The 13,885-nt window shown below is 31.1% G+C and overlaps 1 protein-coding gene across 1 annotated transcript; it reads right to left on the minus strand.

The window, feature by feature from the left end:
• Positions 1-486: 486 nt before the first annotated feature.
• LOC111642049 lies at positions 487-4,314 on the minus strand. Its single transcript, XM_023388317.1, has 4 exons — positions 3,902-4,314; positions 3,420-3,488; positions 826-912; positions 487-744 (listed from the first exon to the last, which is right to left on the minus strand). The coding sequence occupies exons 1-4, from the start codon at positions 4,265-4,267 to the stop codon at positions 676-678; spliced, it is 591 nt and encodes a 196-aa protein (XP_023244085.1). The 5' UTR covers positions 4,268-4,314; the 3' UTR covers positions 487-675.
• Positions 4,315-13,885: the final 9,571 nt, after the last annotated feature.

Below are 13,885 nucleotides of genomic sequence, written 5' to 3' on the forward strand. Positions count from 1 at the left end.
TCAAGATTTTTACATTTTTGGACTCAGGGTACGTTCAGACATCGAGAAATGCAAATGAATTCAGGGTTTTTTCTTTATGTATAAACGTTAATGTGTTTGTTTTTCAGTTTGTTTTGGGAAAAATTTGGTTTAATAACTCCTGTGAATTTTGGTGGTTGAAGGTCGAGCGGTGAGAAGATACAGGTGGTCATGTGTCTTATCTCTAGTGGGGACAGAAGTAATGAAGATTTTACTGGTTATTAGCATTTTTACTTTTTTATATAAAACTCATCGTAACAAATGGCGTTACCAAAGTTATAGATATTGTCGGGAAAGTTATACAACTTCTATTCGGCATTCTTAAAGTTGTATTTGATAGAATATTATCAGACAAAAGAAATATTTATGAAAAACAATATTTAGAAAAATTCCGAAAGCAGAATATAAAATAATCTTAATCTTGTGAACTTTTCAGTGAAATATTCTATAATGAAGTTTTAAATTCGTAACTTTTTTAATGTTGTAAACATGAGATTTCTTTACTAGTTCTTATCGATAGATTCCTACATCCTTCGTGAAAATTATATTGTTGTTATCGGAATATAATTACTGAACAAAATCTTTTTTCCGTAATATAAAGTTTACATTTTAAAAATAATATTCTTATCTTCTGACGAATTCCGAATCCACATCATCCTATGTTTTCTCCTGAGCGACCCGTATTTCCTTCAGACTGGACAAGAATGAAAATTCGCTCTCTATCATCTATTGTAAAAATAAAATAAAATGATTGTTTATTGAAGTATTGAAACTTTCATTAAAAATGTAATTTAAGAAATGTGTTACCTTTATGAGAGATATTTTAGTAAATGTAAATTCCAAGCATTTTATGCCGATTGTAGGACCGTCCAACAACTTCAAAGTGCAAATGAGCTGAAAAAGTTTCGTTCTAAATAAATTGTTTTAATCTGTGTTAAAAGTATTCACTAAGATTTCTGAGTAAAACCGTGTATATTTTTAATCTTTTCCCCTAACTATTTTGATTTCATGCTCTTTTTTATGTGAATTAATATATATTTTCAAATTTTTACCTGCCATTTTAATATTACAAATTTAAATTTGATAAAAAATTCAACAATTTTTACTTAAGTTTTTATTATTGGATGATATACGTAAAATAGAACTGATTATTATTATAAATAGATATGTCTTGAAGATCCTTTTCATATAAATTTTATTTGTTTGTTTATACACACCCAAGTGAGACTTGAATACAGTGGGTAATCGGTTAACGAACAGATCGTTTAACGAACAAATCGGATAACGGACACTTTCGAGAAAGATTTTTATGTTCGGATAACGAACACCTCACAGAATAAACACAAGAAGAAGCGATGTAAAATAATGAATACCGATTGATTTTCTCTTGTTTTCAGGTAACAACTCGAAACTTTTCGGAGCGCGGGAGACATCGACATCGACGCTCAAGCCGGTTTATACCAATCGGATAGTATTCCTTCGAACTTTGAAACTCTCCCTTGTAATTTCAGCCTTTTATTTTTCTGACAAAACAATTATTTTATGTATTCACGAGACTGTCGGGTAGGCACTCGTTAAGTTTTCTTCTGTTTTTCTTTTCGAAAAATGACAGTATAATAGCAAAGATAGAGAGTGGGCAGAAGGTGCCTAATGTTGCTAGGCAATATGGTGCGAACAAGTCTACAGTAGGCCGAAATTCAATCTTACTGTATTTAAGAAAAATACAGTATAATCAAGAAAACCCAAACAGCTAAACGAGTAACAAAAATCACATCTGAGAAATAAATAACATCGAAGAGTTCATAATGGAATCTGAAAGGATCTGACGACAGAAGAACGCCAAGAACTCTTGAATGAAGAACATCAAGAAACTCAGCGAGATATGTTTTCTTCTGGAAAAGAAGTTTATTTCGATATCTATTATTAAGGAACTTTTGAAGAAGTGGGAGGATGTCACAACAACGGTCTTAGAATGGCATCCAAACCAGGTTGAGGCTTGGGAATTTCTACAACTGCAATGCTATTAATTATTTACGAAAAATCCTGAAGAACAGAGAAAAGCAATCGACATCAGACAGATTCTTTAACCTTTTCAAACGGAAAAAACATGAGTAATGAAAACGCAAGACTGTGTATGTATGTATTTTTATTATTACATATAAATAAACGTAGTAAGAAAGTATATATTTTTCATTTTTGGGGGTCTCCAGAACGAATTAATCTAATTCACATTAAAACCTATGGTAAATCGATAATCGGTTAACGAACAATTCGGATAGCGAACAAAGTCTTGGAACGGATTATGTTCGTTAACCGATCACCCACTGTATTTTATATTTATGTTATTTGTCTGCAATTTAATAAATTGTAAATTTATAAATTTACACTGTCAGACTGTCCTTGCTTAATATCCAGACTGGATTTAGACAGATGAAAGGCAAGACCACATATCGAAATCTTAGAGGTAGGAGGCCCTACATATAATCATCCGTTACAAACTGGTAGTCGTTTTATTTCAGTTCTAAAAATTTCCCTGAAAGGTGTTAAATGCATGACCACCACGACTGTATTGTGAAAGGAAAATTATGATGTACAGGGGTAAGTCACTGCTAATTTGAGGTGAAGAGCATATATTTTAAGTTCAGTAAATAAATAATATGATTAAAAATTGCTGCCCGGCATTGTGACGATGTCACAATATACAGTGTGTGTTTTTTATCTTGTGCCTATAAAATGTTGATATAATTGTTTTTAAAAAGGCTTATCATAACACGGTAGAAGTAGATTTGTTCTTTCACGGCATCTTCAACCATCAATAGCATAATTCGTTTGTGAATTTCTAGAAATAGTTGAGTTTGTTTATTTAACTTCGCTGGTAAACTTTTTGCTCTTGAATTTTTTCGCCATTTTTCAACAATATCCAATGAATCAGTGCGCGACGTGAACGTGAGGCGTAACGTGTTTTACTTGGAGTTTGAACGTCAAACGTGTACTTCTGCTTGCCGTACAAGTTTAAAGGTCAAACTTCAGTCGCAACCTCTCTAATATTTTCTTCTCCAATACAATACGGATAGAAATAGTTGCTTCTAAATACACTAAATTATAATTAAATTTGTATATTTATAATATATTTAATTAACAGGCCGGATGGCCGAGCGGTGAAGGTGTCAATCTACCATTCTGAGAGACCAGGGATCGAAACAAAACGGGTCTCGAAAATTTCCTGGGGATTTTTTCTCAGGAAATTTTCGGGAGTAGTCCGTTCGGATATGTCGGGCCCTGTACCTCATCACACGATTGCCCCATTGTGTGCCTGGTCGAACCCATAATGTGCTTGTTATAAGAGGCCCGCGTAGTGCCCACAGGGTGGAAGAGTATTAAAAATAAACATATTTAATTACCTTTAATCTGTCACTTGTCGCCATCTCCAAAGTACAGAACCTTTTTAATTCCATGAGAGGGGATATGGCCTATATAATAAATACAAATTAGGGAGAATGAATATTATTAATTTATAGTGTGGTTTTAATCGTTTATCTATTGAGTTTCAAATGACATTTTGATAAAGAGAGGCCGTAAGACATAAACAACTTTTTTTTAGAGATAAACACGAGGCATGGAATAAAATATTAGTTCTAACAACAAACTGAGTTTAAAAATTCTTAAAAGTAGATAAAACAAAGAATATATCAACACAATTTAAGAAATTCCACTTAAAACAAAATGATATTATTAATTAATAATGCTTTATGTATCTTTTGAAACGATTTTCCACAGTCAATAAATTTATTTCCGAAAGTTTCGAATGAATATATAGAATTATTCAATAATTATATATTAACCATTTCATATTATTTCTCAATATAAATTAAAAGCAACTTACCGAAACATTCAGCTCTGCAGCAGATAATACACAAATTGCAGCGATGAATGTTAGACCAATCAGTATTAGAATGGAAAACATAGCCGCTACTTTATCCATTTCGACATAAAGAAGCATGCATGTAAGAAAGCACGTTACAAAAATTAATGAGCAATAACCGAAACTTAACAAATCCTTGTACATCAGATTGAATTCTTCCAATCGGTGACAACATTCTTTAAATCTGTGCCGGCAATATCGAAGAAAACATTTCATTTCCACGGATTCAACGCGATAATTATAAATTTCTTCGGCCAAATCATCGAATTTGTCTTTTATAGTAACTAAAAGTAACAAAATTACCATAATTGTTAATATATTACACATAGTTGTTAACGAGAAGCATATAGTTAAGAAGATGTAGCACGTCGAAGCTACAATGTTTACACTAACATATTTTACCGAAGTATTACTAAATTCCGAGACCCTAAAAACAGGATTAGTAAATCCAATGATCTCGACACTGGCGCTGCTAGAAAATTTTCTTACACGTTACTTGATTGGATATTTCAGAAAGACATAACACGCGCTTAGATACAAACATGGAAGACAACAAGAAACGAAGTCGACAACCCAATTTTTCACATNAATATATTACACATAGTTGTTAACGAGAAGCATATAGTTAAGAAGATGTAGCACGTCGAAGCTACAATGTGGTTCGTAGATTTAGCAATCATTGGATAGGCTGATACACCTAACACAATGTTATTAGCTATAAATGGTATCATTACCCAAGCTGCAAAGAATATGACCAAAACACTTTGCCATTGTTGCAGTCGACATATTTCTCGATTATTATTAAAATATAAATATATTTTATTACCTTTCATTTCGTTGATAACCGTAAAAACGTAAATGCTACAACTCAGAAAGACGTAAGCGTTGAAAAGACTGTAACTCATTATTTCTTCTTTGGAATAACATTTTAAAAAATCTGAACAAAAATAAACTGAATATCTTTTCGGTAAGACATATATCAAATGTAAAAGTACGTGAAACATCATAAATATACAGAATATTATGAATTGGTATAACTTTCTCCACGCAGCTCTCTTATCGTGTTGACGGTTGCACTTTATAATATTTCCTATAACGATTAATTTCATGAGATTAAATGTTGGAGTGAATAACATACAGGAACAAGAGGACTCCATTGTGTCTTTCGCACTTTCATCCATGTTTAATATGTAGACTTAAGTGAGTCAATTGTTAGTAATGAAAAATCCACTGTGCTAATAGAAAATATGTTATAATAAATTATTGTGTTTGACAGAAAATGAAATCAATCGTTATTCGGTTACTAGGAAATATCGATTTTACTAGTGAAGGACGGTTAGGAAAGATAGAAAAATCAATAATCGTACTGTCTCTTATTCCTGTTTTTCAGCTATATTCAAAGCAGCTTTATTAAATATTTCGTGTAAAATAGTGAATGTTTCCTGTATTGTTTTATTTATTTAAGAAACTAATATTTGTACAATGCACGGACCTAATTATCTGATTATAAATAAATATTTAATTAAATTTCCAGTGATTTCGGTGAAAATAAATTTTAATTTAATGAATTTGCGAAAAAAATTCAATTTGTAAACATGTCGCATTCTTCATTTAAACATTAACAGACGCATTAATTCATTTTTCTTTATGTCCTTATGGTATACTATTTTTGTTATATTATTCTCTACCTTGGACTTAGTAAATTATTAGGACTTATTATACTGGTGTTTCCGTTTTTTCAAAAACAGGAAGTGTTATTCATAAAAACAATATATTTTTTACATGATTTTTCACCTGTGTACACAATATTCGTGTTTCGGAACTCAAAGACCCTCTTCAGCAGGTTTACATTAATAAAGTTCTAATAGAAAATTTATAATGATGATAACAATTTTCTAAAACCCGACAATAATGTATAAATTCTTTAAATAACTTACAGTTTCATTGTTTTGTATTACATCAAAATATATATAAATTATCCCTAGAAGGATTTTCAACAATTTTTTTTTACAATTTGAACGAGTTTGCCTGTATAAAAATAAATTCATAATGAAAACGAAAAGTCGTAAAAAGTGTTGTTAAAATCAACGTTACTTTCTTATCCAGCTCTTTGTATTTTCTGATTTTAACAATCGTTTTAAAAAAGGGAATGTTTGAAAAACAAAATATTACCGATGTCAATCAGCGTCCCAAAAGAATGCCTGTTTCTGAAAGTTAAATGGTATGCTTTTGTCTGGTATGCTTTTGTAAGTCTATCAGAATAGAGAAAAACAAAAAAGTGTGGAGTCTTGCGTGAGCTTGTCGACTTCGAAAATACTATATACAACGAAGATCAGGAAAAGTCAATAGAAATTAATAAAGGAATTAGTTGGTCTAACAGATACAGTTCATAAAAATTTTACAAGAAAGTATGTTAATAAAATGAAATAGATCATCATTAAGCAAATAACAAGAAAGAGTAAGAGGAAGATTTCAACATTCGTCATGTGGGACCAAATAGAGGTTCTGGCGAATATCAAAGAATTTCCAGAGAAAGGCCTGAACTTCGTCCCGGAGAGTGAAGAAAGTTGGGAAACCTCGATTCAAGAAATTGAAAGAGGGATCATTGGAAAAGATTCGTTAGAAAAATATTACTTCAGATGGAAAACACTCATTAAAAACTAAGCGAGTTAAAAGATATGACGAGTTAAGAACAAGGACATTTTGCTTACTAGACGTTGGCTGAGGGTCTACGATTTGGTGACTACAATAACGGACAAAAGTAAACTTTTGGTTAGGTTATCATGAAAAGTGAAATTTACAACAAAGCGTTGGAAGATTATTACATCACAAACCGGGATGTGAACGACAAAATCATTGAGAGCATTGATAAACGAGTGAAAAGACTGGAAGGAACAAGGCTTTCTACTGTTTTACCTTTTCTTAAGAAGTGCCGAAATCCAAGGCCTGGATTCCAAGATTGTTTGCATTCGCCAAAACACACAAAGACGGTAAGAAATAACGCCAATAGTAGAAAAACACAGGGGACCAACTTTTGTCTTAGAAGAAAGATTACACAAGTTTATCTACTCCTAGCTTGATAGCAGTGTACTAGTGACACAGGATCCTGGGATCGTGGTCATAGATATGCAAGACATGTCATTAATGCAATAGGAAATAGGAATGGTATTGAATTATGAGAAGTTATATCTTTCCATAAAAACCGAATCTTGCACTTTTACAATTCATGTTCAAAAATCCCCGAATTGATTCGTTACAACAATGAGCTAGTAGAGCTGATTAATCTGATGTTCTACGAATCTTGCTTTAGCTTTAACAACCAGACAAAAAAAGGAGTTTTAATTTGAAGTCCAATTAAAAAAAGACATTTATCCACCAGTGTTTACATCAAACCTCTGCACAGCATGATTTTTATCCCCTCACAATCAAATGCTCCGTATCGTTATAAGCTAGCAGCATCTCGAGCTGTAATCAGAAGGGCTTTCTATATTGTGACAGCGCTGTGGACAGAGCATAATACTTTTTAGATATCTAAAAGATAAAACAAAAATTAACGAGTTGATTAGTCTATCAATTTACAAAAAAGCATTATTAAGGAATTTATTATGTTTAAAAATTTTTTCAAAATGTACTATTCAGTAATAAGTATGAAGTTCATTTATACATTCTCCTCATCACTCAGAATATAACATCTATAACGGGCTAAAGAACGTCACTAACCACTATGCGATTTTCCAAAATCATAATATTATATGGAATTTATTCATCTAAAAATTTTTGAGCCATAATTGACAAAAGAATATGAATTAATGTAACAAGATTCCAGCTGAAATTAAAAAAATTTGTTTTCTAAAATAAATTTAAACTCAGAGGCACAATCCGAGATGAGCACAACAAGGGCTTTAAAATATGATTTCAGTAAAGTCACAATGTTTACATACGAAAGGTATTATGAAAGAAATTGAGGATCGCAAAGAGTCAAGAATGGTTCTAAAAAAGCTCCGAACCTATATAAAATTTTAAGAAATGACAAAGATAACATTAAGGAAGAAGAAAATGCAGGGATGCACAAGATTTCTTACGAAAACGTACAGCTAGGAATCAAGAAAGAATATATCGGCGCCACAACAAAGAATTTGGAAGTAAGGCTCAAATACCATCAGAAAAGGTTCCAACACAACAGCACATTTCCACATGGCACAGATCCAAGGCTCGATAATAAAATGGGATAAAGCATATATTGTCAAACCCTTAAGCTTCCCAACATTAGCAAAAACCGCTGAGAAAATTGAAATTTACAAAAGCAAACTGAAAGAAGCATGCATAAATGCAACTGATGCAGAAAGCCTACCATCGGCTTGGAAGTTTATAGTCAAAAAGTTTACCATGAACTCATAATTTATACATTAATAATTTATTTTAATGTTTGTTCAAAGTAATATTAGTAGATTATTATTTTTATTACTGTATCTGAGTTTGTGTTTTATTTTATATTTATATTTTTATACATTATTCTTCTGTTATTTTCTTGTTTTTGTACGTTTTTTAAATATATGTACAGCTCTCCCTTGATAGTCCGACGTTTTTTAATCCGACATGCTCAGTAGTCCGACGCACGTCCCGTCAAGGTACCCGTCCCCGTTACGTGTCTGCTTGCACAGAAGCATGTCGCGACGTTAATCTCCCCATCCAATTTTTACACGATGACACACATTTCGTGTGTTTTCTGTGAGCAGTTCTGTTCGAACAGTTGGAGTAGGGAACATTGTAAGCTACTGCTAGCAAAACAATGCAAAATATGTAATTATTTTCGGTAATCCGGACACTTTTGATAATCCAACACCCCTTTGGTCCCATACCTGTCGGACTAATAAGGGAGAGCTGTATTCCATTTTTGGAACGTGGATGTTTCAATTTTCTACTTCAACCTGAGGATGGCCTACAGAATAGGTCGAAAACCTTAGTTTTTCAATAAAACTATCTCTGCAACGAAAAAAGTGTATTATGATTATCAAATTATTTGCCGAGCACGTTCTGTTAAATATAAATTTTATTGAATTATTGCAGGTTTGACTATGTCTTCGCCAAATTAGACCGTGAGTCTTCGCTGCTTTATTGCTGCTTTTGAAGTGATAGAGCAACAGCAGAAGAATGTTTTTTATATTGTTAGACATTGCTGATGCGTACGTTTCCAATGAAATATGTAAAATATATGATGAAATGCCATTTTGTTACTCTACGTATATACTTATATCAAATGTCAAGAACATATTTTCCATTCGTTTTTAAAAAAATCAAAATGTCTAAATTTCACGTTTAGGACCTGATAAATGACATATCTGTGCTAAGTAACAATATCTGCTAAACAGATGCAAAAAACTTCCATTAATTAATTCAATAAAATTGATAGACATATTTTTCCATTCTGTATTGCGTATGAGTATTATTTCACATCAAAACGAAGGAATTTTGTCATTTTTTCATACGTCCATCTTGTACTTAACATATATTTTGCTTTTTTTCCACTTTCGATGTTATTGTGAACTAGGACTTGTTATCAAACAATTTCAAATTAAAATAATTTTAATGTAACTTAATTCTTAAATTGTCGTTCAGTGCACAACTCTGCTAAACTTCGTTGAAAACTTTATAATTTTCCGCATTGTTTGATTTTCTTAGTATTTATGTATGCTAGGCTTGTAAAATTTTTGTTAAATTCCAGTTAGAATGCTTATAAAAACGCGTTTTTGGAATTAATCTAAATTACTTACTTTAATTCGCTCCAGAAGGTTGTTCGAGTGCCGATCTGTTCGCGTACCGAACAAATTTTTCCGGTAAGAAATAATGTAAATTAGATTATTTAATACATCGCACTTTCTATCTTACAAATATATATTAAACAATTCTTTTCAAAGGTTATCACACAATTGAAATTACTGTTGCCTTATCTACAACCTAAGATGCATTTTGGTTCTTGGTATTAAATGGTTTCCATTGTGTGATAACCTTTCAAGAGAATTATTTACTATGAACTTGTAGAAAGTATAATATATTAAGTATAAAAAAGGAATTAAAGGCTAATTAACTTCGAGAGACACCACCGCAGTTGATGACTGATTCGTGTCTCACAAACGTGCTGGCCACTTGGAAAGTGCCAAGTGCCAAGTGCATAAAGATTTAAGGTCAAGATAATTTTTAAAAATACTAAAAAATAAACAATAAAACATTAACAATAGGCCCCAATTTAACTTCATTTCCGCTTGAATTAGAATCATTTAATTTCTACTTGTAAAAATTTTAATTGGTTTCCGTATATATTTCGAAAGCATTTATTAATATATGACTTAAGTAAAACTTCTGTTGTAATAAAATTATGCTAGATAAATGGGAAATGTCACCTGTTTCTACTGTTGTCATTGATGTTAATTTAAAAAAAAAAATGATAATATCGATAATGAGAGAAAAGTTTGAAGATAATTAATTCGTACTTTGAAACATGCGTTTGATAAGATTTTTCTCTTTCTGTTAATTCTGTTAAATAAATATGATGAAAACACGAATAAAACATATGAAATTATTATATATAATCATTCTTCCGGAGCTTGTCGCTCGGTTTGACAGAAATTCTCATGAAGGAATTGACCTGATACTTCTCTGATACCCGATACTTAATTAAAAACAATTATAATACGAATAAAACATATGAAATTATTATATATAATCATTCTTCCGGAGCTTGTCGCTCGGTTTGACAGAAATTCTCATGAAGGAATTGACCTGATACTTCTCTGATACCCGATACTTAATTAAAAACAATTATAATAAAGGGTTTAAATTGATTTAAATATTTTAAAATTTATTATAGAAAACAAAATTTTAATCTCAGCTGGAATCTTGCTACATTAATTCATATTCTTTTGTCAATTATGGCTCAAAAATCTTTAGATGAATGAATTCCATATAATATTATGACTTTGGAGAAGCGCATAGTGGTTAGTGACGTTCTTTAGGCCTTTATTAATGGTTAGTTATATTCTGAGTGATGAGAAGACCGTATAAATGAACTTCATACTTATTACTGAATAGTACATTTTGAAAAAATTTTTAAACATAATAAATTCCTTAATAATGTTTTTTTGTAAATGAATAGACTAATCAACTGTTTAATTTTTGTTTTATATTTTAGATATCTAAAAAATATCTGAAAAATTATTTTAAAATTAAAAAGTTGTATAATTCGATAACGTATTGCTCATCTCTACATTAATTAAATAAGAAACTATGTGTTTAAATATATAATATGAGAATATAACCTCTTTTCTAAGGGAAATTGGTTCATATTTAGGTATTATACATACGAAAAAATCTGTAAAACTGCACGTGTCCAGCCCGTCGAAGAGATGCGAACACGCATCCAACTATCAGTTTCTAGTATGTCATCTACTCGGACACTGGTAGGCCCTTTTAGATACCACACGAAGGACTTATCTTCCGTATCTTGCATTTCCATATTTAATCCCCTCTATTTAAATGCATTCTTAATTACCTTATTTTCTGAACACTTTCTTCTCTTTCTTCTTTATTCGTAACTTTTCATATGTTTAGCATATCTGTATAGCTTCACATACCCTCATTTGTGTATATAAATTACAAATTCATTTAGAAGAAACGGTATAATCGTAATAATAATTTATTTTGATTTGCATCGGTACAGTGGAGTATTATCCTACGGACAAAATGGCAATTATCTGAGATCTCCACCAACAGGGAGTTTCAAACCAACACTAGATTGCCGGTGTGGCGCTGGCGCAAGGCACACTGGCACAGCGCCGAAGTTTAAACTCTAGAGGTTACGCTAAAATCCGAAAGAAGATACCAGGGAATTCCCCAAAAATTCCGTCCATGAAAAATGTTTGAAGTAAAAACTGTAAATGGGGTCCTCTAATTCAAATTTGCCTGGACTCTATATAAAGCTATACCGCGCCACTACATCCGTATTATATTTATGAAGATAAAATTTAATCAAGGTAGAGGGAAATTTAAAATCACAATAAATAAATTTTATTTCTCAACAGTCTATATACCCGGTATGTTAAGTAGTAAAAAGTACTGTTTCGTCTTTTGCTTTCAAAATTTTTATCAAGTAAATCAAAATTGATAACACCATTTCTACACCAAAACAATAAATTTTAACAACAGAGTTGTAACGAAATTTTAGTGAATTATTTTGGAGAACAAGAAAAAAAAATGTGCTATTTTTAAAAGCGTAGCAAAACTTTATCAAATATCTTTCTAAATCTGACAACAGACAGAGCAATTTATCAAACTTTTAACTAAATAAAAAATTTAATTTAATTAAATAAAAAAATTAATGATGCAATGAACATCTTGACATTAAGATTTATTATCATTCACTTAACCTTTATATATATTTACAGCGATATTTTGTGCTGACTTTTTACTTTTATTGTAATATCAATCAATGAAAAAATTTGCGTAAGTATGAGTTCGGATGAGGATCGGATTTAGTTTTAAACACATTAGGCAATTGCCTAGAAAACAGAATAACTTGAACATAAGATTTGCATCTTTTTCCATAGGATGTCCAGTGGTCCAGAGGAACAAAAGACGTCACTGATCTGACGTTCTGGCGATCCTAAATCGATATTCTAGAATTGCCTGATAATAATCCACCATGCCAATTTTTCGTGAGTTGGAATTTGTTTGGATACATGACGTGCTAAAGACTTCGAGAAGAAATCAAGTCAAAAAAAGGGATTTTACTAGTCCAACAATGTTTCATTTAAACCCATAAATCTTTCAAACTTTGACAAGAATGAACATTGATGAAACACTGCATATTAACTGTAATAGAGGAAATGTACTAAAGTAAAACTCCTAATTCATTTTACTACTATAACTTTAATAATATTAAAACTAAAATTATATTTTAAACCCAAAACATTCGTTGATTACATTTTCAAGTTCAAGAACTTTTGCTAGAAACGATTATAAAATTTTTTAGAAAACATTTTAGAAGTTATTAACCCGTGTCATAAATGACTATTTAAAAAAAGTTCTTCATATTTATTTAAACATGTTTTGCATTGAGGAATGAATGCGTTCTTTTGTAAAATTCGGATCTGTGATTAGACCCACATAGAATGGATGTATGAAGTATGGATGTATGAAGTACACTGATTAGACCCATAAAGAATATTCGGGAGCAGACTCCTGAACATTCTACATGGGTCTAATTAGTGCACTCCATATACCTCACCCACAGTTTATCTGACGACCAATTTCTGTCACATCACATGCAGACAGTGTCATGTGATTGCAGACACAGACCATATGCAAATAGCATTTTCAGCGTGATAATTTCATTTCAGTAGTGTTTAAAGATTAGCTACTATTTACTATTATGAAATTCAGGAGATCGGTTTGATTATACGAACAGTTATAACCCTTGACACTATTCGAAGTTTTGTTTACATTGTACAGAGAATGATCATTCATTAACAAACTCAAGAAAAAAATGTAAAGTTATGACAGTACTTTACATGAATTATAAGAAAATTTATGTATGTGTGTTTTTTTAATCCGAAATTAAGTTGTGCAGACTGTCATTACAGCTTAGACACTTCTTTTATTGTTTCCACATATGCATTACGGACTTATATAAATATTAAGTCCCTCTTCAGTGCAATACTATGGTTCTGTCTTCTAAAACCACGGTGTATAACGAGTTTATATATATACATACATAGATCATAATAACAGCTACGAAAAGTGATGTTTAGAAGTATAAGAAGATTATTTGACACATGTATATTAATTAAATTAATATAAAGAAATTATTACTTCAATAAATTATGACAGTTTTCGTGCAGATACAAATATATAACCCTTCAGACAAGAAGGAAGAAAATATTTTAAGGTTAT

This window comes from Centruroides sculpturatus, unplaced genomic scaffold, assembly GCF_000671375.1.
Source record: "Centruroides sculpturatus isolate CEXI.00-Female unplaced genomic scaffold, Cexi_2.0 scaffold1519, whole genome shotgun sequence".
Taxonomy (NCBI): domain Eukaryota; kingdom Metazoa; phylum Arthropoda; class Arachnida; order Scorpiones; family Buthidae; genus Centruroides; species Centruroides sculpturatus.

Coding starts and splice junctions, on each gene's coding strand:
- LOC111642049 (XM_023388317.1), bottom strand. CDS start 4,267: ATGTGTAATATATTAACAATTATGGTAATTTTGTTACTTTTAGTTACT. Junction 913..3,419: donor CGACAAGTGACAGATTAAAG/GTAATTAAATAT, acceptor AAACTTTTTCAG/CTCATTTGCACTTTGAAGTT. Junction 745..825: donor CTAAAATATCTCTCATAAAG/GTAACACATTTC, acceptor TTTTTACAATAG/ATGATAGAGAGCGAATTTTC.